This window comes from Pleurodeles waltl, chromosome 5 (assembly GCF_031143425.1).
Source record: "Pleurodeles waltl isolate 20211129_DDA chromosome 5, aPleWal1.hap1.20221129, whole genome shotgun sequence".
NCBI lineage: Eukaryota > Metazoa > Chordata > Amphibia > Caudata > Salamandridae > Pleurodeles > Pleurodeles waltl.
Genome location: NC_090444.1, coordinates 405454476 through 405482337, shown reverse-complemented (window position 1 = coordinate 405482337; position 27862 = coordinate 405454476). Strand labels below are relative to the sequence as shown.

The following is a 27862-nucleotide window of genomic DNA, read 5'->3' as shown; positions in this document are numbered from 1 at the left end:
TCCAAATTGCCACCCCCACCCTTTAAAGGTGTCCTACAGGCCTCTGCACACTTCATTAAGAGCTTGAAGAAATATGACCATATCACCACATTTTGAAGGATGTCTCTCTTGCTCTCTTTGCAGGCCCACCCCCATCTTCTAAACCAGCTTCCTTATTTAGAAGCCCACCATCACCAGTGGCTCTTAGCACGTCATAAAACTTGAGATAAAGAAGTGCATTAAATGAAAAGCTGGACAACCAGCCTTTTCCCTCTATGCCCACAAGTTTTGGAGCAGCATTCATGTATTCATTAGGACTGCAACAAGACTGCTCCAATTTAAGAAAGAGCTTGAAGGTACACATTTTTAAAGAACACTACACCGCTACCCAGTAAAATAAATCTATGATTTACAATGCTATAAATATAGGTGGGACAGCAACTGCCATTTGAAGCATAGATTGTGGATGTTGTCTTGATGTGAGCTGAGCAGAGGCCACAGAACAATCTAAATCACCGTGGGCATGGCTGTACATGGGTGCCCGATTCAGGCTCTTCCTCCCACTCAGGTTCTCGGGCTGCTCTAGCGAACCTTGTACTGATGGAGGGCTTGAAGAACAGCCTTTGGCGTTCTGCAAGGGATGGCTGGAAGGCAACAACATCAGTTGACCACCTGCACTAGGAGTAACCCTACTCTACACTATGCTGACCCGCGCTCCTCGATATGGAAACTGGAAGGAGGCCTAGGTCACTGGGCTATAATTGTGATTGCTAAAGGGACAATGATGAGAGAACTGCACCCCTGACTGTGGCAGACATATGTAGCCAATTCAGGATGCTGTGAAGGAGGTCTAGTGAAAGTGGGACCTAGGTATTACCATGCTCTTGGGCCTCGTGTTTTCCGAGCTACAGCCAAGCGTTTCTTCAGACAGTCCGACATGCCACCAGGGGCCACTAAGGAACCAAATGTGTTGCTATGGCTGCAAAGCAACCCAAGGCGACTGAAAGCCACAGCAGAGAACTGGGCTTGTGGCGATCTGCAGATGGTGGCTGAGCCCACATTTCCATCTGGCATTGTCAGGCAAATAAAACTGTCTCCATTTCGGTATGCACACATCTGTTGCCCCTCTCGTGGGTCTTTTGTTCAATGTATTCTCTTGCCCATTTGGTAGCAAGGTGCTTTCCCTGTATAGCTAATTATTCTTCACTTCTCTGTGACCCCGACTTGCGCTGGGTCACCCTCTGCAACAGGAACTATGAAATACTTGAGACCTTTGCTTATACTATGGTACTTTACTGGAACTTAAATTACACTTTCTTGTGCAGCACTTTCTAACTTTGTTGGACTTCCTCTGCAGACTTGCTGAAATGCTCCTTTACAGACTAACAATTAAGGGAAACATGAGAGCAACAGGAATACAACCTAGATGAATTTACCAGGTGTATACAGAAAACAAGATCGATTCTACCACTATCGACCTCAACCTAATACGAGTACCTGCCACTGGAATTGACCTGAAGGAGGTTGCGAAAGATGAAGTGATTGAGGCAACCTCAAGAATGACTCGCAATACTTGCTTGTAATGTGAAAGATACAAAGGGGGCACTTAGACGAACAATCTCTTCTTGTAGAGAACATCGAGAAGCCTGAGGTCCTAGCAAAGAAACAAGTAAAAAAGAATTATATATATATATATATATATATATATATATATATATATATATATATATATATATATATATATATATGGTCCAGCAAAAGGCGAAAAATTCCTAAACAAAGATTACGTGGTTATGCTATACATATGCGGTCTGCATTACACAGTCTCCTTTTTTCATTCATCTGGAATACATTTTCTTAACATATTTGTGAGGCCTAATATAAACTGAAACTAGTTGCTGTGGAGTGCGTTTAGCTTAAGCAAAATCTTTGGTTAGGATCGAGGTGTTCAGCAGTCTGAAGTGCAAAAAAATTGTTTGATTCCTCATATACTGCAGCAGACAGTTCCTGAGCTTTGGGGCCGTGACTGAAAAAGTGCAACCACCACTTCTAGCCTTCCAGTAACGAGGGATCTGCAGTAGTCTTCCCTTGCAAGATCTCAGGCACCTGGTGGAGTTGCAGCTTGAGATGCTTTTGGTCTTTCTAAAAAAGTAGGGTCTGCGTTCTGTAATAGTTTATGAACTGTGTACAGGATCTTGAACACAATGCTCTGCTTGATAGGTAGCCAATAAAGATGGGCCATCAGATTTTGAACATGACTATTTCAATGCACCCACCGCATGCGGGTTGTAGCATTTTGTATGAACTTAAGTTTAGTTAAAAAATAATCAGGGGATTAGAACAGAACTGAGTGGGAGTAGTCAAGTTTGGAGCTAATTAATGCATTAGAAACCAGACATCTACTGTCCATGTCTAAGTAACCTGATAGTTTATATACATTTCAGAGTTTTTTAATGCATGAGCTGACAATGGCAAACACTTGTTTCATCACTGACAGAATCATCTGTTATCACTCCTAAACTTTTTAGCGTTGGTTGGGCTGGTGGACTGATCAGGAGGCCAATAGCTGCTTGGCCAAATATTGCTGCAATTGATGCCACCAGAAGTTCTGTTTTAATTACATTCAGTTTAACTGATTACATTTGTTCCAGTCCACGATGAACAGAATATGTTGATGAAAAGATGTATAATAGTCCTTGTTGTTTTAATGCTTAAACAGAATCTGAGTGCCATCAGCATACATAACAACCTTATTTCCACAACAATCCTGATGTACTGCTAAAGACTAAACAAATATATTGAATACATGTGTGTGGGGTGGAGAGGGTGTGGGGGGGGGGGGGGGGGGGGGTGGAGAATCGATTACCCCTGGGTTGAGATTTTTGTTTAAAAAGTCTTAAGCATGTCACAATACCTCAAACATTGACTTTTAACATGTCAGCCAATTTAATCAAATAGTGCTACAGAAGTGTAAATAAAGTTTCAAGAAATCAAACTTACCCATCTGCATTCCTCTCTTTCAGTAAATCAGCAGCCTCTATTTCCCTTTTCCTCTTTTCTATTTGTCTTTTCTTCTTTTCAAAAGCCTTCAAGGAAAATTAAGAATCATATATTAAAGATAACAAAGAATATGTAAACTGATAATCTTTCCAGCATAATTTATTCACATCTATGTTCAAATTGATTTGATAACACATTGGCTATTTTCAGAAGGCTGATGGAATTTGCATACCGTCTATTGTAAAGCTTAGTTTTTACATTTAAAAAAATCCAAAACCTAAACCAACCGTTCAGCCCATCATCCCACACTAACCTCATTAAACGTCACTATCTTGTTAGAGGTAGGCTTCTGAGCGCTAAAAGTGCTTAAGTTTAAGACTTGCCAAATACTGTCTGAAGGCAGACTAGATGGAGATTTCGTTTGTTTTTTTAATTCTCAGTTAGTTGATCAGTGTTTTTGGTGTCTCTCTGAAGTATACTGTCTGCACTACATTCTGGTTGGAAAAGGGGAGCAGCCCAGCTTTCATGTTTCCGAGCCCACTTCGTGGCACCCTTGTTTACCAGTAAAAACATCAGAAAAACTAAACTGTTGTCGTCAGCTTTAGAGTTTAAAGTACAGGAACACCAATTTGTTTTATTTAGTTTAATTTTATAACTGGGCTTGAGTAGTGTCCTTATCAACAAGTACTCTGTATCGCATACTCTTACAGAAGTAAGGATACAACAGTCCATTGTAGCGTAACAGTGACATTCACAAGGTACATGGGATTTTCTCTACTATCTAAGCACTGAGTGTTATGGATGGCTCCTCGTTCGTCTCAGGGAGATAACGGACCAATATTAGTGATAAGTACCCACTATAGTTACTCCCATACCTTGACATTTGTCTTTTTACAGTCTCTCTCAAAGAGCGTTTAAGCCCCTTAATGCGCCATCATGGCGTCTTTCGCCACTGAGCAAAGACACCAGGACACAAGACTATTTCCTTTCTGTTATGACCGCTCTCGTCTAGCCCGGTTTCAAAAGCCATGTTTTAATACAGGGTTATATATGAGCCCTTAGAAATTTTGAAGAAAAAAAACCAGTGTCCCAAGTAATCTATCATTCAAGCAATTTTGGCCAGTAAAACATTCTATACCCTTTTCTATCCCTCCGGTTCCAATTCCAATGAAAAGTTGTCATTTTTTTGTATTCTCCCCTCCCTTAAAGTACTTTGTTTCACACAGCACTTTTTACTGTTGTAGGTTATGTTCAAATAGCTACTAAAAACACAATTAAACGTAATGTGCCATAAACTGTAAGATATACTCCATGAAAGGATTTAAACTGGCATTTAACCCATATAAATACAAATAGAATAGTACTCAATACAACAATGGATACATTGTCACCTACTGGCATGAAGTAGGCAAGCGTCCTCGGAGAACTGAAACCACCACGGGGAGCAAGAGACTTTCAATGTTGGTCGCTTCTGAACTTAGCACTTTGGGGCACAGTACATATAATAAAGATGAACACAATCTCCAAATGTAATTATATTTTTGGAATTATTCCATTTCCGGTTCAAAGTTCCTTTTTCAAATAAAGGACTTCCACTATATCCCAAATTATTTGGGGTGGTGTTAAATCTCGTTAAAGTGGTTTGAAATAACACTCCTCCCAGCAAAAGGTGGGCTATAACTTTCTCATCTAGAAAACTACTGGATTACACCACAATTATCTCACTCTATTTATATGCTACCTACTCCTAGGAACACTCCGCTCTGGATTAAACTTGAACAGTCCTTACTTTACTCTAATATGGATCTGGCTATATATTATACCAAAAGCCCATACTTGATAAGTTCTACTAACCCTGTCATTTGTTCTTCATGGCTAGCTTGTCAGAAAGCGCAAATGATCACGAAATCTCACATTCATCTACACCCTCAAGCACCACTCTGGAATAATGCGGACATCACATGAGCTGAAATTCACTGGCACACCAGGATTACTCATAATATACATCACATTGCAGATGTGTTTACACATCAACAATCTTTAAAATCTTTTAGGAGTCCACAGCAAGAACTTAATCTCCCTTCGTCACAAATGAAATTGAGAATTACTTTCATCTGCCCCTGTTTTAAGCTGGATAAAAACTCACAATATCACTTCTCAATACCCAATTGCTCATTATATTAATACGTGGAAAGCTCCAAAGGTATCATTTCAGGTCTTTATGGGATCCGGATAGACTTTTCCTTTTCCTCCGAGACCTCCCACAATTTACAGTTATGGTGATCATCGCGTTTAAATATAGAATTTACAGATAAAGACTGGAATAGATTATTGGAAAAATACAATAGAGGACGTCTCGATTCCTGTCTAAAATTTAACTACCTTAAGTTTCTCCATCACTGGCATTGGTCCCCAGCTAAATTACATTCAGCTAAACTTTGTTCTGATGCCCTCTGCTGAAGATGTGGAGCACCATATAGTGACAGTGACAGTTCATATACTGTGGGATTGTCCAAACATTTGCACATTCTGGCTTCTGTTTGAAGTTTATTTAAAGGAACACTCATTAATTTTTCTCTCACAAAACGCTTATCATTTTTACATAGTACTCCATAACTACCCTCTATATTCACTTATGTATTTAAATGGCTCTCCACTGCCCTCCATTTATCTAAGGTTAACATATTACGTTTCTGGAAGACCAATGTTATTCCGACGATTCATTCTTGGCTTGAAGATATGTTTGAAGTGGCTAAATGTGAAATATATATATATTTTTTTTAATAAAATGACAAACTACATCACTTTGACTATGTTTGGGGTACCATTCTGGGTTCTTGACAGCTTGTTCTTTTTGTTTTTAGTATATTTTTATTACTGACAGGTATATATTTATCTTCAATTTCAAGGTTGTCACCATAACTCCTCGTTTTTTTCCTTCCATTTCTCTCTGATCTTGTTGCTTATATTTACACATGGTAAAGGCAAGTGATTACTCATGTTACAAAACTGTGGTATTTGGGGGGAAAAAAAAAGAAATGTTTCTCTTATTTTTGCATTATTTATTACTCTATGTATCACGGTTATTATATATATATATATATATATATATATATATAAATGTGTACAGTTTTCTGATTATTGATAATATCCGTTTTACTTGTCAAAGATTCAATAAAGAACTATGGTTAAAAAAAAAAAAAAAGTTACCACACACTGGGGCACACAGTCAGATCAAAGAATCCCCAACATATCAACAAATCCACGAGCCATCTTCTAACAGACACTGGCAATAAGGAGTTATTGACCTTGGTAGCAGTCTGAAAAATCAGCAGATCAAACGCTTAAATATTACATAATACAGATGCCAGAGTGCATTTGGAATAGGAGACATTTTATTGTGCATGTAAGTTTGTTCACTGCACATCAGCAGTTCGTTTATCCATGGAATGCAATAACACATTTTGGCCTTTCTCATTTAGTATATGACGGAATACCAAAAAAGCATCTTCAAAGCCAATAGGTTTTGCCTATGCAAGATCTATTTGTTAATTTTTTTTAGCCATGTTGTAGAGCAGCACTGCTGCTGTGCGGCATGGCATGGCTGATTTCTTTTTTTTTGTTTTTGTTTTTTTCCAAGGGATATGATACAGCAGTGCTGGCAGTGTCATAGCTTTATATTCATTTTTTTTTTTTTAAACATTGAACCCATGCTTCACAGCTGGGCAAGATGGCAAAATCAAATGACAAAGCCAAATAGCTCCATTATTCGGCTTTGACAATTTCTTAAGTTATGTTGTAGAGCAGTGTTACCGTGCAACATGGCAACAAAAAGAATGACACATGCAACAGATCTTTCTGTCACACATTGAACCACGCAGCGACTAAAGATACACAAGTCATTATTCTCTATTGTACTAACCAGGATTCCGTTCTGTGGCTGTCTGATTACAGACACAGACCTCAGCAGTGTATTATCAACTTAGCGGTTTCATAATACGCAATAGTGCATTTCTCACTGATTACCTTGAGCTGCATTTATTTTTCATTTAAGCTGTGCTTTATTTGATATCAGGCCTAAGTTTCCCCAGAGGGAAGCTGAATCAAATTTAAACTGCAAAATGCAAAAGTTAAAATAATAAATTCTGGTCCCAATGCAGCATTTCAAGAGCAATCATTACATTTTTTGACATTTGTTTTTAAAATGTCACATTTTAGTAAAATATTAAATGTTTTTCCCAACATCATTTGTTTTTCAATACTATGGTTTTTCAATATTAGTTTTTTGGCTTTCCTATTTGAGGTATTTCATTTGAATTTGGTACAGCAGAATAATTTTTTCATGGTCTAAAAATTACCAAGCAGACACTTTTCTATATCATTGGTCCTTTTTATTCTATCCTGTTTTTTTGCTCCACTCGTTCTGGTCTTAACTCCTTACCACGAAGTTGTTCCCATTCCTTCCTTCTCCTAATATGGTTTATTACCTACTTTCTTCTTTTCCTTCTCACCATCTTAATACAATATTGCCTCACTATTCTCTTCCAATTCTTCCAGATAACAGTTTTATTGTGCTGGGCTGCTCTTACTTTCAGGTTTTTAGAGATAACGTTCAGAACATGACATGTTAATATGAGAAAATAGCAGGGACATAACCAAATCTGTCTGGAAGCTGCTGGTGTGCTTGAAGCTTAAGAGTAGTCCTAGTGTGTGAAGACCCTCAAGGTCGCTGCCTGCTTCCACTTCTCAAACAAAGGGCCAATATCTTGGTACTGCAGGTACTGCAGATGTCCTCTAGTATGAAGAAACGCCAGGTTTGCAAAGACAGCTCACATTTCTCTCTGAGAAGAGAAAATGGAGAGAACTCTGTGTATGCTGGGTTTCCCTACCACTTTATTGTCTGAGCTTGTAATGTTGTAGATATTGAAATTGAAGACCTGTTGTTGTGTAAATATTATGCAGTGATGATTGAAGACGACACGCTGTGATGATAGTGTGGCAGCTTTTTCAAAATTTTCAATTTTGAGTAAAAAAATATTTTTGAATACTACTGCTTTTTATGATGAATCTATTCTAAAAAAAAATGAAATATTAATGTTGCACTTGAAATGATTTGTATTTGGTGTTTAGAAGTGTGTTTAGTAATGTAGGTTAGTTGTGCCAAATTTTTGCAGATAAACCATTTTATTAATACAAGAGCTGTTTTGGTGTTCTGTTCATCTTGCCTCTGCTCATTACTCCTTCCAACCAATGTCCCTCTCTGCGTCTTCTCTCCCCAGTCTTCACAGAGCACAGAACACTGAGACACAACTGGTTATTTCTCTTACAGAGTATCTATTGTAAATTAAACTTTCTTTATGCAGTGACTATCAATTTTAAGGACACTTCTGCTGGAAGTCCCAATGCGAACCCGCTAGCATACACTAGAGTATGGGACTTTGTTTGTAAAACGTATCATTGTGTTGTACCATCTACAGACTATGCTGTTGCTGCGGAAGGTGATGGAGTTTTTACTTTCTTAGAAATGTGTTAGTGGTAAATGATTATGTGTGATGATCTTTGTAAGAAAGGGTCCCTTTGTATATCGCCACTCCCACCTTCTGCCCTCAATGCAGATTGGTATGACTGTTCGTGCACTGGAGCTTGCTGTCCAAGCCCTAGTCCTTGTGCTCTTCTCCCAAAACTGATTTGTCGACCTGGTAATTCTCTAATTGGCAAATAATTTACCAACTTATAAATCCCTGGTAAATGGTACCTGGCGTAACAAGGGTACAGATGGTAAAGGGGTCCCCAGGACTGCAGCATGACTATATGCCACCAAAGGTGACCCATGTAAACTACTGATAGAGCAGTTTGCACCGCTCCTGCAGAAGCAGACTTGCTATCTCAACTGTGCCCTCACTATGTGTTGCACAGTCCCAAGCACTGCCTTTCGTACATGTTAGACACCCCTAAGGAAGGCCTCTTCAGCCCAGGAGGCAGGGTGCATTATATTTAATGTGTAGGCATGTAAGCCTCAACTTTTATGTCTCTATAGTGTGTTTACTATTAAAGTACACAATAAGTGAAAGCCGGTCCATGGATAACATGGGACTTGAAACCGGGCAGCCCCAGATTGCTAGCTCCATTAAAGGTACCACCTAGATATCTCGAGTTTGGTGTCAATCAATGTGCCTTCTCTCCCCTGACACAAATCTGGTGTCAAGGGATGGCTGGCATGTACCCATGCGACAGCGTAGAGGTTACCCTCCTGGTAGTCCAAACTTCTTTGTGTTCTGGCTGGTCAGCCCATGTTTTCCGTAACTGCTGCCGCCAAAACAGGATTTAGACCTCCTGCTAGGTAGTGTGAACACTCCCAGGAGTCAAAAACAAAGGCTGAGGCAGGAAGGAGGTCACACCTTCTACCCCCCCAGCCAGGCTAGCGAATGAGCACTTCAAGGCAGTGAGCATCAAAGGCTTCACTGCCTCCGATATGCATCTGTGCTGAACACCCAAGCCCCTGGTATGTCTGCTCATGGACAGGCATGAAATTAGCTATGCATTACAGTGCACACCCCCAGAAGGCTGACCAGACATCTACAGTGATTAGCCAGGTCTGTGCACTAAATTTAGATTTCTGCCATGTTAGGAGTGGCAGAATAGATGGTTCGGGGTAGTTAAAAAATGACCGACTCCACCGGATGTGGCCCCCTAAGGGGCTAATGCACTACAGGAGCTAGCTGCCCTCCTAGAGGACTTTGCCTACTACAACAAACCAAAAGAGGGATACTCCATCCCTGTGGCAATACACTTGGAACTGAGTGAATAACCCTCGTCCTTGGCTCAAACTTGGCACTCCGAACCAGAGGGACCCCTGTGGGTGCCAGAAGCACCTCCAGTCACCCCTGGGCAAGTTGCACTAGTCCCCTGCAAACTTCAGCTAAATATGGTCGCAGGAACCAAAGATTCACAGGTCATTGGGCCCTCTGTATGATCGGCCAAATCCAGGTGGTCTAGTGTCTTCTGGAAGTTGCAGTATCACATGCCTGAAGTTTCAGGCTGCTACGTCGCTCCCCTGGACCCTGTGAAGTTCCCAAAGCTTTTCTTTATGTCACTGCTGCCAAGGCTGGATGATTGACAGTCCAGTCAGGTCAGGTCCTCACAGCTTTCCCTGGCGCCAGTCTACTCCAGAGACTGTCAGGCTGCTCCTGCCTGAAGGTCAGCCTCTCCTGCCAGCCTGCCTGCCCAGGTTCCAGTGCCCTAGGCTCAGCTCCAAGGTTCCCGTGTCCTAGGCCCTAGAACCGGTGCCTCGCTGTTTTCCCGCTCCTCCCATGCCATTTTTCCCACCTACCCAGCACTCCTTTCAGGACCTACTTGTCGAAGGCTGCAGCACGGGGTGCAGCAGGTGCACCTCTGGCAGGCTGAGGGTGCACCAAAGGCAATCGAGTCTGCGCCTGTATGCACCTGGACTGCACCCAGGGCCAGGAACCCTGGCCCTCCCACCACCCTCTGCTACACTGCTGAGGAGTTCCTGGCCCTGGACACCGAAACAACAACTGCTGCACCTCATCCCCGCGAGCAGACAAAGGACCCTTCATCTGCCGCCACTGCTGCTTTTCCTGCAATACAGGGCAGCCAGTTTATACAGGATCCCATGCAACATCCAACTGGAAGACCACGAACAACCTGGAACCACTCCAATGCATCTTGCTCAACAAACGAACCCTCTGCAAACGTCAAGAAATCTGGGACACAATCACCACCCTCTCCTCCGACTTCAACTTCATCATCGAAATATGGCTCAGCCCCTCCTCCAACCCAGATATCGCCACCATAACAACATGGTACACCATTGTCTTCAAGACGATACACTAAGGGGGGCACCAACCAACACAGTGGAGGCCTCGCCATCATCTTCAAGGAGACCCTTGGCTGCATCACCACCAATGACGACCAGACAACACTCATGGAACACCTCAACTTCCAACTACAGACCGAGGCCAAGACAACAATAAAAAGGCACCCTCATATACAGACCTTCGGGACCTCAACCAGCTTCGGTGATGCCATCTCCAACCTCATTGCACCCCAAGCCAGTGACTCCTACCATTACATCCTACTCAGCAACCTCAATTTCCACGTTGACAATACCAAGGACGCCAACTCCACTACTCTCCTGGAGAACCTGAAAAACATCGGCCTCACCCAACTGGTCACCGCACCCATGCACAAAGCCACACACCACCCACCACCACTTTCACCTACAGTAACAGGGTCTAATTTAGCCGTGTCACATAACTCATGTGGTCAGACCATGCGATTGTCCACTTGACCATCTCCGGCGCTCAGCACACCACCACCACCACCACCACCACCACCACCACCACCACCACCACCACCACCACCACCACCACCGCCACCGCCACCGCCACCACGACCACCCCCACCACCGCCACCACCACCGCCACCACCACCGCCACACATCACAGCTCCTCCCACCACAGCTGGGGCAGGTAACAGAGATTCAGTGGAACAGACCCTCAGCACCACCTAACCTGAAGCTTCATCAGACCTAGAACAGGCCATCCAGAACATCTCTGCTTGGATCATCAAATGTGCCCAAAGAGTCATCCCGATGAAACTACCAAAAACAAAGAAAAACCTGAAAACATGCCAGCTGGTACACCCCAGGGCTCAGAACCACCAAGTGCAACTGCTACTGACTCGAGAAACCACAAGAACCCCCTCCGAGAGAGTCGCTCACAAAGCAGCAGCAGCAGTTAACACCTGTGCATCAAGGAAGCCAAGAGAGCAGCCATCACTGCCTGCACCGATACAGCAGCCACCCACATGAAAGAACTATTCAAAAGGAATTCTCCAACCTGGCAGACACAGAGATTACAATCCACCCCTCCCAAGAACTCTAGGACACCCTCTCAGACTTCTTCCACAGCTAGACTGCCACCAACTTTGACCCTAACCCACTGCTCTCAACCGACTCGACCAACAAGCGTATACAAGCTGAATGATCACCACATGGTCTCCACTCACCACACAAACCACCACGAACATCATCCACTTCAGGGCACCCATTGCCCCCTCTCACTCTTCACCCTCAGAACCAATCAAATCAGTCCAAACTCACCAGCAACACCTCCATCACCACAGCAGCCTTTCTGAACAGTTGGAAACACCCAGAGGTATGACACTTCCTAAAGAAACCCTCCTCCGACCCCAGCATACTCAAAAACTATCAACTGATCTACTTGCTTGCTTACCCAGCCAAAGTACTTGAGAAGGCCATCAACCAACAGCGCAATGTATACCCGGAACAAAACCACAGACCATATCAGAACCCTCTTCGAGCGCAGGGAGACTGTAGCCACGATCCTCCTCGACCTCTTTGCAGAGTTCAACACCGTATCCCGCTACACCCTCATCAAAAGACTCAACAAAATTGGCAAAACACCCTCAGGTGGGTTGTCTCCTTCATTAGAGGACGCACACAGACCATCCGGCTGCCTCCTTCATCCCAGAACCCATGAACATCATAACATCATCGCTCAGCGCCCCTTGTTCAACAACTACATGACTCACCCTGGCAGACATCGTCAGGTCCCACAGCCTCAACAAAATTTCCTACACAGACGACACAATTTATTCTCTCGCTCACCGAAGACCCCTTCACCACTAGAACAAACGTCTTCGACGTCACGACCGATGTAGCCAACTAGATGAGAGCCAATTGCCTTAAACTGAATTCCGACACAACAGAAGTACTGATCTTTGGAAATATACATCCATATTGGACCACAGTTGGAGGCCAGCAGAACTTGGACCTACATATGCGTCAACAGACCATGCACGCGACCTAAGCATCAATCCTCAACAGCGAACTGACCATGAAACAGCATGTCAACGGAGTCGCCTCATTATCCTTTCACACCCTCTGCAGAATCTTCAGATGGCTACCAGACAACACCAGGAAGACCGTCACTCAGGCCATCATGACCAGATGCCTCGACTACAGAAATGCACTCTACGCCGGCATCTCATTCCAGGTCCTCAGAATACTCCAGACCATACAGAACGCTGCAGCCAGATTCATCCTGGATCTCCCCAAGCTGACCCACAGCACCCCCGACTTCAGAAACCTCCAGTGGTTTCCCCCATCCAGAAGCAATGCCAGTGTAAGATCCTCACGTACACCTACAAAGCTCTACATGTTCAAGAAGCAACCTACATCAACCATTAACTCAACTTCCATCTACTCTTAAGACACCTGCGCTCCTAAGAGCTAGCCCTTGTGCACAACCCCCATATCCGTCGTACCCACAGCAGAGGCTTCTCCTTCATCGCTGCTAAGACCTCGAACAACCTGCACCTGCACCTCCACCTTTGAACAGCACCCTCCCTGTCCGACTCTAGATAGAAACTCAAGACCTGGCTTTTCAACAGATACCCTGCACCCCCATCACTCAGATACCCCTAGGGGTGACAGTGTTGCGTGCTACAAATGACTGCAGGGCACACTGTGCAGTCTGCATCTGACAGACAACCCAGTCCCTGCTGTGTTTTTGCATCTTGTTTCTTGCAGCGCTGCGTAAGTGTTAAGTTGAACACCGGCACGGGTCCTGTTCAGCACCCAGGTCAGCCAGGACCATGGGCCACGTAAAATTGAACTGACTGTCATGGCCTGGTCCTAGAGCCCGCACCAATGTACTCTTACAAGGATTCCCAGTAACTCATACTCAAAGTGACCGACTGTCACGAGTGTTTTTTCCCATTGACCGCAACATTAAGTGCATTTTTACTGGCACTTATTATTGCTTTTAAAATCTATAACTACGGTTGTACTGGTGCGATTCATTCATTTTGGGATCTAAAATACGACAAATATAATCTCTATTCTTATAAATAGGTGTCAGATTTCTTTCGAGTTGTGCCAATTGGTTATCCTCCATGTTGGTGCTCTGAAATGCTTAACACCTGTTCCTTTAGTAGACCCTGACTGCTCTTTGTCATACTACCAGGACTGAGCTAAGGATTTAATAGCGTGAATCCAAGGACCATCTTTGGGATATTGTGAGAGTATACATGGCGAGGACTAAACCCCACACCACATAATACTCCAATTTTCTAAAATCTTAATTCTGATTTGCTCAATATCTTAACAAGGTGTTTGTGATCACATCAGATGGCAAACAGGTTTTCCCCAAACAAAAGCTCTAAAATGAGCAAGAGCCTACACAAATGCTACAAAGTTCCTGTTTGATTGTTGGATACTTTTCCTTAGTTGGGGAGAATGACTGAAATGCATAAGCAATTCTACACTCTTTACATTATTGTGCAATCAAGATAAAACCGCCCCAAGCCACCAACCCTCAAATCCACCACTCCAAGTCACCTTCAGTGCTACTGGCATTAAAGTCAAAACAGCTTTTAAAGTCTGGAAATCTTTCTCACACTCACTAGAATACACAAATGTTTAACATCTGCCAAATGCGGTACAGTTTTTGAACAATCGCATGTATATGTTTTGCACAGAAACCCCCCCCAAAAAAATGACATCATCCTTGCTACCCCTTTAGAGGCCCTAGTATATGTGCAATTACCTGTACCATTGTACCATAGGGCTGTGGGAGCTGAACCACAATACACCTAAACCCCAATATTTGGTCACTTTGATTTTTATGTAAATAATTTGTCTCCAGTGTCTTCAGTTGGTCAAGTGGCTAAAGGGTACACTCCCCAGCAGAAAATACACAATTTAGCAGAATTAAACAGAATAAAACATTAGAAGCATAAAGGAAAGAGTTGTAGATCAAAAATGAGTCAAAAAGTGATGTAAATAAATAATAGCATACAAGTGGTACAGATAATGCATGCAATGCCATGAAGGACCAAGTACAGAAGTACAGAGAAATGCAAATTCATAAAACATAGTAATCCCTTGTTAAGCAAAATCTAAATGAAAATTCTCCTCAAACTGTGTTCCTCCTCCAACACTTCCATATAATAGATTCTAAGAACAATTAAAGCCAAATAGCACAAACCCACCGAATTCTTTGGCACATTGAAACAAGCAGTCTTCCAACAGACATAATTGATCCTCAATCTGGGATGTAAACCTAGAAAGCTATGTTATTCTTGTTCCGTGACCTCTTACAAAGCAGTCTCATGTTCTTTTAAAGTTTTTACCACTTTCCTACTTCTCTCATTCAATTTCATAGTGAAATGACACTCTTCCTTAATAAGCACACGAGCAGCATCTAGATTAGTTGCAGCTCTGTTCTGTACAACCTCCCTCAAAAACTTAACATATATCATCTCCTTATCATTTTCACTAATGAATAGATTCTCCAGTGTCACATTAAAATTTGTCAGATATGGAGAAAGAAAATCCTCTAATATTAAAGATAGCTACAAACACAATACCAAGAAAATGAATACGGATGCTCCAGCTGATCATAGTTGGCTCCTTCACCAGCTGATTTAGGATGAAAAGTGCATACAAATGATTTACCAACATTCATGATTTCAACTTATCTTTGATCATTTTTGTATATACATTACCACTAAAACCACTAACCAAATGTTTGTCATGTACTGGTATTCCTTGCCCTGGTTCCTCGAATTCTAATTGCGTCATCACTAGTTATATGTTTGAAACTTTTCCCATGGGAGTCCATAAGGACTCCATTAGGCCAGCTATGTTGCTATTATTAAACTGAATAACATCATCCCTAACATTTTAAAGCTCTTGTTGTATCCCATCTTCATGTTAGAGATCAAGAACAAAGAGGAAAAACAAAGGAAAAACCAAAATTCTTGTAGCAGAAGTCCAGTTCTTCTTCATATTCTTATTTTAGCACGGGCAAGAAAAATAAAAGCAAAATAAGTTCAGTTCTTGATTTCTTCAGCTTCAAATCTCAGTTCTGGTTAATATGAAAAATTCTAATTCGGTTCCATAAAATCTGCTAATATCTCTGCGTGTAATCGCTTTACAATTGCTTCAGACATAAAACAGCATTCCCCTGTCTTATCTTGATTTTCATCGAACAACAATATTTTAGTCTCTATTTCACTCTCAAGGTGGTTCTTCCCCTGTGTCAGACTCTAGATCTAAGTCTCTCATGTAGTAATCACAGCACCTGTTCAGTGGGAAGTAATAATTTTCATCTGTGTCATCCTCTGATATTGTAACCAAATATATCCACTCTAGTAAGGCATATTTTCAATTCAGAACTCTCCGTCAGGCTGATCTTTTACCTGTCGATATTTCACTCTGCCTTCTTGCCTCTGTATCTGGCTCATAATGTTTCTGCCTACAAGTTCTCTTCCTAGGAATTTCAGCCCTTACTTCTTCAATGACAGTCATTGGTTCACGGTCTCTCTCAGGAAGTTTCTTCTTCCAAGGGGGGGGTGGGGTGGGGGGGGGGGGGGGGGAGGGAGAGGGGCTTTCAACTCTAAATAGCAGCTTGTCAAGCTTATCGCTGTTTTGATCAGTCTTCTCCTGGTTGCCATCTGTGCTTTGCTCTTTTGCTTGGCAGCAGCCCTCACTCCATCCATAATGATTTCATGGGGAGATAAACCTGTCTTCCTGTTAGGAGTACTTCTCATATTCATCAACATAAAGGGAGGTGTATCAGGCCATTTCCGAACTGTTGAGGCACAGACTTTTGCCGGTTTGTTTTTTAGGGCACCATTTGTCTTCTCCACCACACCAGAAGTTTGTGATAAATAACTTTAATGGAATCTTTCCTTGATCTCGAGAGCTGTACAGATTATATGGAGCACTTAATTCCTGTAGTGGTTGCCACAATAAGTTTCAACTGAAGTCGGGAGGACAAATCATGGTATCAACTCCCTCAACAACAATGTGGCATCCATATGGCTATCTGCTCTCTTAGAGGGAAAATACTAGAGTCATTTAGAAAATAAGCAGGCAACTACAAAGTTATACTTCAGGTCACTGCAAGGTGGCATGTAAATAACGTCTGCCTGCAATCTCGTTAATGGGCCCTCTTGCCAATGTGGTTCATTGCAGTAACAGTCTTTTGGGCATGATTGTTTAGGTCACAAATTAGACAGTGAATACATACATCTTTAGCAACATGTCAAAATCCTGTATTCTCCCAGTACATTTGAGGCTCTCTCTCCCTTCATAAGCTTGATTATGCAAACATTTACACATGGGGTGCAACATCAAATCAGGCAACACACACTTTTGGTCTTTATTGTCACACAAATCCTGATAATACTTTTTATAGCCCAATTTCTTCAATTTAATTTTTCATCATCAGGAGCATCTTCCTACAGATCTCTCACTTCGCTTAACAAATCTGCAATGAACCCATAAAGAAACAGTTTGTAATGTTTGAGCTCTGTGTAACATCACCATTTATGAAATTCTCATCTTCACTTTACTGAACCACTGTCCCTTCCTCTAAGGCACATTATTTTGTAATTTGGTCAGTATACAGGTTTCCTAGTATGACCAAATCCTTGCCACCCTTATGGGTTTGGAACTTTATAACCACCACTTCTTTTGATTTCTGACATGCATCTAACAAATCCAATATGTACATGTTGTTTTTAACTGAAGCATCTGAAGATATCATGAACCCTCTTTGGGACCAGAACTGAACATAATCATGCACAGTCAAAAACCATACTGGCTATCTGTATAGATTGCCACATTACAATTCTCGGACAAGAAGCAACCTCTGGTTAGACCATCTAATTCTACTATTTGTGCTGAAGTCATACTTGGTAAGAAGAATGCCTCCAATGTCTCTGAAAAAGAACATACAGTGTAAGCAGCTCTAGGTCCTCCAACTGGATCCTCAGGCAGGAACCATGAACTAAGTGTCAAATCTGAGTCTTCTTGCGGTGCTTTTCTAATGTCTGGTCTTGATTTTGTGCATTACTCGGTTAACTCAATATGGTCATGCTCCAATTTGTCATCAGCAAAGTTCTCCATGTCTTCACATTTGCCTGAAATCGGAAGAAGTGTTTCTGGGTTCAGGAGACTGCACCTTTGAACTGAAATGTTCCCTGCTCCAAATATTACCTGTTCATAACATGTCAATCTGCCATTTGTAATGTGCTGCGTTTTCATTCTTGTCTAAAGGATTTCAACAGCGTGTGAGACAGACAATTAAAAGTGTGGCACATTACAAGTCCTTCACATTGCTACATTGCCAGACAAACTGCTTTAACCGACTTCAGACATCCTGGAAGATGTACAGCAACTCGATCCAACACTCCTGAAAGAAACTACTGGACACCTGGCCCTTCCGTGTTTCCGAGCAAGTACTGAGTGTACACATCCATTTTTTTAAAATGGCAAAATAGATAAAAATAATCATATAGTAGTCAGCCATCCTTGAGTGCAGGCATGTGACAAACTCTGAGTTTCTTAAATGATTTAGGGCACTGGTCATCAAATGGTAACGATCCTGAATATCATTATATTTGCTATCTGGGAAACATTTGGGATCCACGGCTGATAGTAGCCTACAATTCCCAGAAACATCTGAACCTCCCTCTGGGTGGCTGAGGGGGGGGTGGGGGGGGGTGGGGGGGTTAGGGAGGGGAACTATATTTTGGAACCGTCATACAGCCCTATCAATATTTTGTCCAAGACAAATAACTTCCTTCTCACAGTACTGCATTTTGGTTGAGGGGGGACTGTGTGCCCATTTTCCAACAAATTATTCATTAATGCAGTGGTATCAAATTTGCAAACTAATTTTGTTTTGGATGTTATCTAGAAATCATCTATACAGTGAAATAGAATAGAATTACATGGCAATTTCAACCTTTCTAAATCCTTCTAAAGTATTTGGGAGAACACTGAAGGACTCAGTATACCATTGTGGAATTGTGCACTACACAAGAATTTTATTAATAAATTGGAATGCGAAGAGAACCGTGAATCCTCATGTAATAGAACTGAAAAGAACTCTTAGCACAAGGTTATAACTGTGTATTATTCTGCCTCAGCTGGAATTTAGAATAGTATTACTGATGTGATTTATTGTTGATGCTATTTAACCGAATAAAATCACAATAGTATTACTGCTGGATTCAGTATCACCGGTCAACAAGGAACCACAATTTTTGTTAATTTTTGCAGTGGTCCTGAACAATGTGCCATTCTGTTTCTTAATTTGCATCATAGGAGAATTGCTTGGACTGCGAAGAACCTTGCGAAGGATTCCCTGCTCATCACTGGTTCTGCTGTTTTAATCAGCCAATATCCTTCCCATCAAAAGTCCTCCTCTCCGACAGGAAGTCTTAAATCTGGATGGAGGTCTTCTATAATCAAAACCCAATACATCTATCTCAACTTTGGAGTCCTGTGCACTAAGTCTAAAAGTGACCCCTCATCTTGCATTCCTACTGCAACACCATCCGGTGTGCAATAAATAACACAATTAATCTTGCAAAAAAAGATTCCTTCCAAGCAAGTTCACTAAGCTTAAATAACAGAATAAGCGGACGTTTATTCTGCAACTGTCCTATTTCGACTGGCACATCTGCTGAAACATGATTAACAATTTGTTTATTGCTGATCCCTACAATTTGGACCTTCCTTCCCGAGAGGGGTAGGTCCAGGACTTTCAGAGAATTAACTGCAGAATCAGTAGCCCCTGTATGAAACTGGATGGCTATTGACTTCTCCGTCAATGTATGGGCCACTTTGGTCTACCGCAAGGATTGCTCCAAATAAGCAACCCCCCCTCCCCTCTCAGGCACTGTCATTGCAAACAGGTGCCTCCCATCGCATCAGTGATGATTATGGCATTCTGTTGGTAACATGAATTATATGGCATTTTGTTTCCTATCTTTTACTGTGTTAATGGGGTGGAGGGCATTAGCATTCAAAATGTTTTCTGACTTTTTATGTTCTGCCCCATGTTCTGCACATTTGACATTATAATATTTCCCTGCATCTATTGATTCTGTTGTATATTGTCCTGAACTCTGTCTGTATTCTTTATGTATTTCCTCTTTCAATGTCCAATTTACCAACAAAAATGACAGGCTGTAGTCTTTTTCAAATGTCAACATTCCCAACCATGCCACTTGCCTTGTCTCCTTGCGCTACTGATTGGTTACATTTCGGACAAAATTAGCATTTTAACCCATCTTACACCTTTCAAATTGCTCTGTCTGAGCTACTATCAATTTCTCCATTAGCTTTGTCTGTTCCTTTTCAAGATAATCACTACTTTTATTAGTTAATTTCAAAATCTCAATGTCTTTTGTCAGCCAGCATGTTGTTTTGCTGTATGTGATTGCTAATGCCAGTCCATTCACAAAAGCAGAAATAAAACCACCAACAGCATCTTTCTCTGGAATTTCGACTCTGCTATGCTTTTTGAATATTTGCATTAACCTCTCATACCAGAAATTAACTGTCTCTTTAGACTCCCATGTTGTCCTCAATAATTTCTGGAATTACTTTCTTCAAATGCTCAATTGCTGCCTTGTAGTTGTCAGCCACATATGCTGATGGTGCACTGTAGGAACCCGTCAAGGTGGTTCCTGTGCCCGCCAACCTGCAGTCACCTTACACTCCAAACATTAATCTCCTGGAACAACTATTTCAAATAACAAATTCAAATCTGTCCACAACATTAGTGAAAGATTTATGGACTCCATCATATCACTTTGCCGGGTCCTCTCTCAACTTTGGAAAATAAGCGTAAGAGCATACAAATCCACCCTCGTCCAAGAGACATAACGCCAAATTCCCTCAGTGAACTTCTTTTAAAGGAAACTCAGCCTCTGTACTTGTTCCCAATTCTGAATCACTTACTATGTTTTTTTCTGCGTTATATCACACTGTCCTTCATCTCTTATTTACTACCTTTTTTCATTTTCCTCAATATTTCTTTAAATCTCTCCAGTCTCATGTTTTCTCAATCAAATCTTTAATATGGGCTTTTAATGTGATGATTTCATCATATGTCTGGTCCATTTTGTAACTTCAATTGACATTCTTCATTTTACTTATATCAACATCTAATTCATCTGGCAACTCTTAATTTATCATGCGCTTCACTGGCACACCTAACTGCTTCTGAATAAGTATCTCATCTCCTCAGCATTATGTGTCAATAGTCTATTCAAATCCAAATTATCCTGAAGCATCTCTCCAAATTCTAACTTAAGACTCCTAATACAGACCTCCTTAGGAGGTGATTCTATCACCACTGTCTCTGTAGTGTGCTCTGTCCCACTTTCTGGTTATTGCCATTGTGGCTGAAACTTCTGATGGGGCACGGAGTACAAATGCGGTACGAGCTTGCACTGCTGCATTGTCTCCCTCTCCGGCAGAAACGACCCAGACATTTGTCAGGGTCGTTTATGCTGGTTTGTCTGTGTTTTGAGGAGGTCTTGAAATCAGTAACTCACTAAATAATTTGTCATTATCATCATCATCATCATCATCATCTACTTTCCCTTTTGATTTGTCTGCTTTGCTCTGTTCTGTTCTCTTTCCTTCTAGGATGTCATGCAATCTCATTTATTGAGTGCTTCAAACTGTGTAGTTCTAGGCACTGGGCTCATATTGTACATGTTTTTTCACAAAAAGTCTAATTTCTCAAACCTAAAGATGCCCTCCATAGGAATCTGTAGTTTCTGATCATGTGCTGTACATTTATTTCATTTGGCAATCCAAACACACCTATAATACCCGATTTTGAAAATCTGGTGCCTTCCTTTGGCATCTTAGGACCCTTTCTAGGCTTATCCACTTACTCAAACTCAAAACATGCTAAAATAAAATCAGCCTAGCAACGAACAGCCAATAGCACCACAGCTTTGTCAAAGGTCAACCTATCACAACACAGCTTCCTGGCTGACCAGCCAATGCCAGCGCGGTTTCTTTGGGAACAGGAAAACAACTACAACAGCACAATAAATGTTTGAGAATCATTAAACCCCTTGTCTGTGCACCCTAGAAAGGAAATCAATAAAAATCTGTATTTAACAGGTAAAAAAACTCAGAAAAGTTTAAATTTGATTCAGAGAAAGGAAAACAGTACCAGAAAACAAGCTTGAATCACAAACAGCCTACGAAGTTCTCACTAGGCATCGTCTAACCAGCAAATCTTTGCCCTGAGTTAATGTACTACAACCCATGCACACAGAGCAAGCACCGTAACCTAAATTGGTTTCTTTAATCTGATAAGGAAAGTCCATTAATATAAGTCGTACAGAGGGGTAAAGGGCACTTCCCTCTACACATTACAATACAGTCAATGCAACAATCTCTTGAAAGCTTGGATTTTTAACGAAATAAGATAACTTAATTTTCACAAATACAAATAACACAACATCAAAATAGCCACCAATCAAAGCCACAATTATCATCACATAAACAGACAGCTCACCACAAGAACAGGAATCAATCATCACAAATCACAGGCTCATACATTCAAGTTCTCCTTATTTATACTTGGACTCCAAGTTCTTTCAGGACTAAACAGAAATACAAAGTGTCACCACACAGGAGGGTCCAGCACTAGGAAGCTGCCAAAACTCCAAACTTCCTTCCTCCTTCATTACAGGCAAGAACAGACAAAAATCTTCCATACATCTTTTGGGGACCTCTAATGAGGAGGCACTTCAATGCTAACCATCCTCTGCTACCAAAATGTTGTGGGAGATGAACCCCAAAAATCACCTGAACCCCAATATTGGGTCGCTTTAATTCTTAACCAAATAATTCGGCTCTACTGTCATCAGTTGATCTAGCAGTTAAAAACTACACCCCTCATCAGAAAAACACAATTTAGCAGTGTTCAACAGAATATAATATAGGAAGGATACAGGACTGATTTCTAGATCAAAATTATAGCAAAATGTTTATTTTTTTCACAGAATAGTTAAAATGTGTTACAAAGAAAAATACAGAAAATGCCATGAAGGCCCAAATACAGAAGTACAGATAAATGAACATTCATAAAGCTTAGTAATCCTTAGTTAGGCAAAATATACACACAAAAAATTAAGTGTCAAACTCATAAAGAGTACTTGTTGCTCTGTGGCAACAAGGGGACATATGGCTCGCAGTGGGTCACTGATTGGGAGAGGGGTAATAAACAGGAACAAGTTGAGCAGAAGACCAGAAACTGTACCCATTTTAAAAAATGATGCCATCTAACACAAATACGTGGCACAACTATTCATAGCATTATTTACACTTCTTAGCAACAAACCAAATTTGTTCCAAGTGCATCATAGTTCATCGGTTAAGAGTCTATGCATCATTAAAAATACTAATTATCAAAAATACTTTTCACACATTTACATATTTTGCACATTACAAAACTGTTACAACAGTGCCTCCAACCTCTCTATGCCCTATTGCCTCTGCCCCTCCCTATAGAACAGTACTTCATCCCTGCCCATACCTTAGTACCCCAACTCCTTGCTAAATCTTCTATTAATGGTATTACATATTCCTCATATATCTAACCCTGCCAAATCCCTAGCACCTCTACAATGCCCTAAAATCTCTATACAATGAAGCCTACCGATATTCCAATAGTTCTACCTCCCTATCCTTCCCATCAACCCTGCATCTTTTTTCTTCTTAAATTAAGAAAATATAGCTTATGGGATTCCCACTACTGTTAATCAAAAGTATTAACAACCAAAATAATTAAATGATCATCAAGTATGTTCTCATTCTGTTAGTTTAATACTTTAACACACTATACTATAACAATATGTAAATAACTACATACGATTCGCTTATGGATTTGACAAACAGCATGTGCATTAACAACAGCAAACACCAGAAAGTGCATGATGCTTTTTCTGTCACCAGTCCATGAAACCGACAGAAACCAATACAAATGTTGAAAGTAGGGTGTGTGGCATTCCTATAGCCTGATACCCAAGGCATATTGTTTGGGGTCAAGGACAACACGTTAATTTTGTCCTTGTGGCAAGTAGAACCAAAAGTCCTGGTTAAAGCCAGAACTAATTAGGGACCCAATTCTTAAAGTCACAAACGTGCACTTATGGTAAAACGTCCTTGCATTAGTGTAGAATTACGCCTTTCATGAATTCACAAGAATTTACAGAAGTAGGCCAGAAAGAGTCTGTGGACTCTGCTCAAGCCATGGGGAATTTCTACAACAGGATGAGAGCAATCGCCGCCTAGGTGGAGGCTAGCTGCCTGAAGATCAACTCAGAAATGACAGAGCTCCTCGTGATCAGCTCCACCCCTTCTGCCTGGAACAACTCATTGTGGCCCACCATTCTGGGTAACACCTCCACCCCCACTGACTATGTACGCAACCTGGCCACCGTCCTGGACTCCTCTCTATCGATGACCCATCAAATCAACGTCGTTTCTTCATCATGCTTCCACACCCTTCGACTCCTGTGGAAGATTTTCAAATGGATTCCCTCCGACACAAGGAAGACCATCACCCACGGACTCATCACCAGCAAACTGGTCTACGGCAACACACTCTATGCCGGCATTACCAAGAAACTTCGAACAAGGCTACAAAGAGTCCAGAATGCAGCAGCCAGAGTCATCCTGGACATCCCCTGACATAGCTACATCTCCTCCTATCTCAAAGACCTACACTGGCTCCCAGTCAACAAGTGCATCACATACAAAGTCCTGATCCAAATCTACAAGGCACTGCACACCACAGGACCGGCATACCTCAACCACCGCCTCACCTTCTAGGTACCCAACAGACGTCTCAGTTCCTCCCAGCTCGCCCTTGCAGCCATCCCAAAGATCCAGAAAAGTATAGCAGGAGGAAGATCCTTCTCCATCCTAGCAGCCTGAACACGGAATGCACTAGCTCTCAAGCAGACCGCATCACTAAAGCAGTTCAGGAAGTACTCAAGACCTGGCTCTTTGACTGTGCAGCACACCCACATACAGTGCATTGATACCCTATGGGTGATTAGCAGCTATATACAAATCCTTGATTGATACTCCTCGAAAATATTTACTGCATTTTAACATGAGCAAATAAGCATGTGTAGATTTGTTTACGGGGAAAAAAAAAAAAAAAAAAAAAAAAAAAAAAAAAAAAATCGGTTGAGAGTTTACAAGTTCACTTTCCCTCCAACCACGTTTTTACCCAATTTAAAAGAAAAAAATATCACAGCACTCAAAACAATATTTGCCACAATCCAACTGGTGTACCAATCAATAATGCCATATACACCAAAAGATGCCGGCAATTTTCAAAAGTAAGTCATGGGCCACACCTGTGTCAACATGCAGTGGTAGAAGTCAACTAAGAGGATATGGGGAAATAACACCGAAAATTGTGCTCAAAATAGCAGTACCACAAAGAGTGCAGTCACTCAGAGTGTGAATATGTGCACCTGTAGAGAGAAAGGAAAAAGGTAAAAGAAAGACCAAAACAATAAAATCAAAACCAACTTAATGTAGTCAAAATACTCTCAGTAAAATTAATACTGCCTTGAAGAAGTTCAATGACTTACTTTTAAGGATTGCTGACATGTTTAGGTGTATATGGAATTACTGATCCACAATAGTAACAGAATATTCATGAATGAGAGTTCATAAAGAGCATGTAAAATCAAATTATTTTATTGACAAGTAAGAGCATCCCATCCATTCTTCGCACAATGAAATGTAAACACATTTAACAGTCAAAATGTGTTTTGTCACCCTCATGAGGACATAACCAGGATAAAAACAATATTTGATTTGGATTGTGTCAAATATTGTTTTTATCCTGGTTATGTCCTCTTGTTTTACATATATTTGGTACTTATTACAATTTTATGTACTTTGCAGCCTTGAAAAATTCTTGGGGGTGACAAAACATTTTTGTTGACGCATTCCTTGAAGACTGGATAAGAAGTGAGCTCAATCCAATGGGCCTGTCACCCATCTTTGCAATGAAGAGGGTGCACCCGGCATTAATGGTGAGCCCTCCTACACCACCCCTCACCCCCAGGGAGCCCTTACTGCCCTTAATCTATACCACAGAGACAGTATTTGCAAGGCAGCACACCTCACACGCAGAAAATATTTGAGAATAGTACAATTACACGCTACCCTAATTACACTCGGAAAGCGCAAGTTCAACAAAAATCTTATATAATAGTCAAACAGAAACTCTGTCCATTGGCGCTGCAATATTTGCTGCTGTTTTCTGCACACCTTAAGGTTCTACTGAAGAGGAATACCAACTTTTTTGATAGTCCGTAGGAGGTGTGGATCAGGCTGGACATGAGCAACAATGCAGGGATGGGCATGGCAGGATCGTCTGGGTTGCACTACGTTGACACTGCCTGGAGTATGGTGAAGAAGTGAAAGAGAACTGGCAGACCTTGTTGGAACCCTTCCCGACCACCCCACCAGATAACGGTTGGGGAGGACAGGGCAATGGTGAGAGCAGGAGAGACCTCATCAGTTGACTCAGAGGTGCTGCACACTGGGTCAGGCCCATCTCGGAGCAAGGATGTGGTCCCAGCGGGGACAGAGGATGCCCTGGGACCCCCGTCGAAGTGGCGGGGCAGGGTGGTGGATTGTCAGGTGATGATCGTGCCCATGAGGGCAAAATGCATTTTACCCTGATGTTTTATGATCTGGATGACACAGTATGCACTGTACAAGGTTGGGGCCACCAGCTATAGACATCTGGGATCGTCTTAGCTATAAGCGACAATCTGGGCCCCCGGAAGAGGACAAACTACAGACAATAACCTGTCCCTCTGGGCAACCCAGTAGACCTGACTTGGTAGAGTTCCGGCTTTCACTGGACCACTAGCAATTCAGGTACTGCCCACATTTCTAATTTCTGTGATATAATTTTGTTCAAACAAAATCAAGTTGCACACAGCTGAATTCTGTAGTCGAGTTCTGGGGGAGGGGTCAGTATAGAACTCTCCTGTGTAATGGGGCAGCTTATGAGATGTTTATGCATCAGATGGGGAGGAGATGTATTTGCTCAATGGAAGTGTTCACCAGGAGACGAGCGGTTGTCCTGCTCTGAGGGTTGTGAAGGGGATGTTGAAAAGACACAGTGCTTTGTAACCTGATTCAGTCAGTGTAATTGGGGAGAAAGGAGTCCTCAGAGAGTGTGGTGGGTGACTGCTATAACTTAAACATACCCGACTTGAAACATACACTTATGACCTGGAATATTTGGGGCATGAACGGCTGCCCCAAGTGCTACTGAGTACATTCATATCTCAAGTGCTATAATGTTAAGATCGCTCTGCTGTGTTTCCTGCACTTGAAGGATGCCATATCTCCAAGCGATCTGGATGCGAAAGTAACTAAGGTGTGAAAAAAATGGAGGGGTTCACTGTGTGCTGCGACATGTTCAAATTATGCCAGGGGTGTGCGGATGTGGATTGCTGCTGGGGTCCCCTTTGTGAAGAGGGAGGAGGTCAGAGACCCATGTGGGAGCTACTTGCTCGTGGCAGAGCTGCTGGATGGAATGGAGACCAGTTTGGTTTACATGTATGCACAAGACATGGACAAGACTTTTTACCAGGAACTGACAAGACTTATGGTTCCCATACTTGCAGATAAGATTTATCTGGGTGGTAGACTTTAATTGTGTGCTGGACTGGAGCCTAGATCGGCACCCAAGACCTGTCCTCAAAACACACATGGTGCCGAACCTCCAGAGAGGAATACAAGATTTGCACCTCCTTGATGTCTTGAGACTCCACCATCTGAGGGATAGGGTTTACTCTGATCACTCGCCGGTTCATGGGGGACATAGGCTATACAATGTGCTGGGGAGCAGAGAAAATGTGGATATGTACCAACATTTAGCATACTTGAATCAATACCTCTCAGATTATTCCCAGCTGCTGGTCACAGTGCTTCTCACGGGGTTCAGGCCCAAGG

The 27862-nt window shown here is 41.9% G+C and overlaps 1 protein-coding gene across 1 annotated transcript in view; it reads right to left on the bottom strand.

Annotated features, from left to right (window-relative positions):
- TRMT6 (tRNA methyltransferase 6 non-catalytic subunit) overlaps nucleotides 1–27862 on the bottom strand; it is a 116179-nt gene that overhangs the window by 26845 nt on the left and 61472 nt on the right. The window contains exon 8 of the mRNA XM_069234157.1: nucleotides 2980–3065. Coding sequence (XP_069090258.1) covers nucleotides 2980–3065 — 86 coding nt within the window. The remainder of the gene's footprint in view (nucleotides 1–2979; nucleotides 3066–27862) is intronic.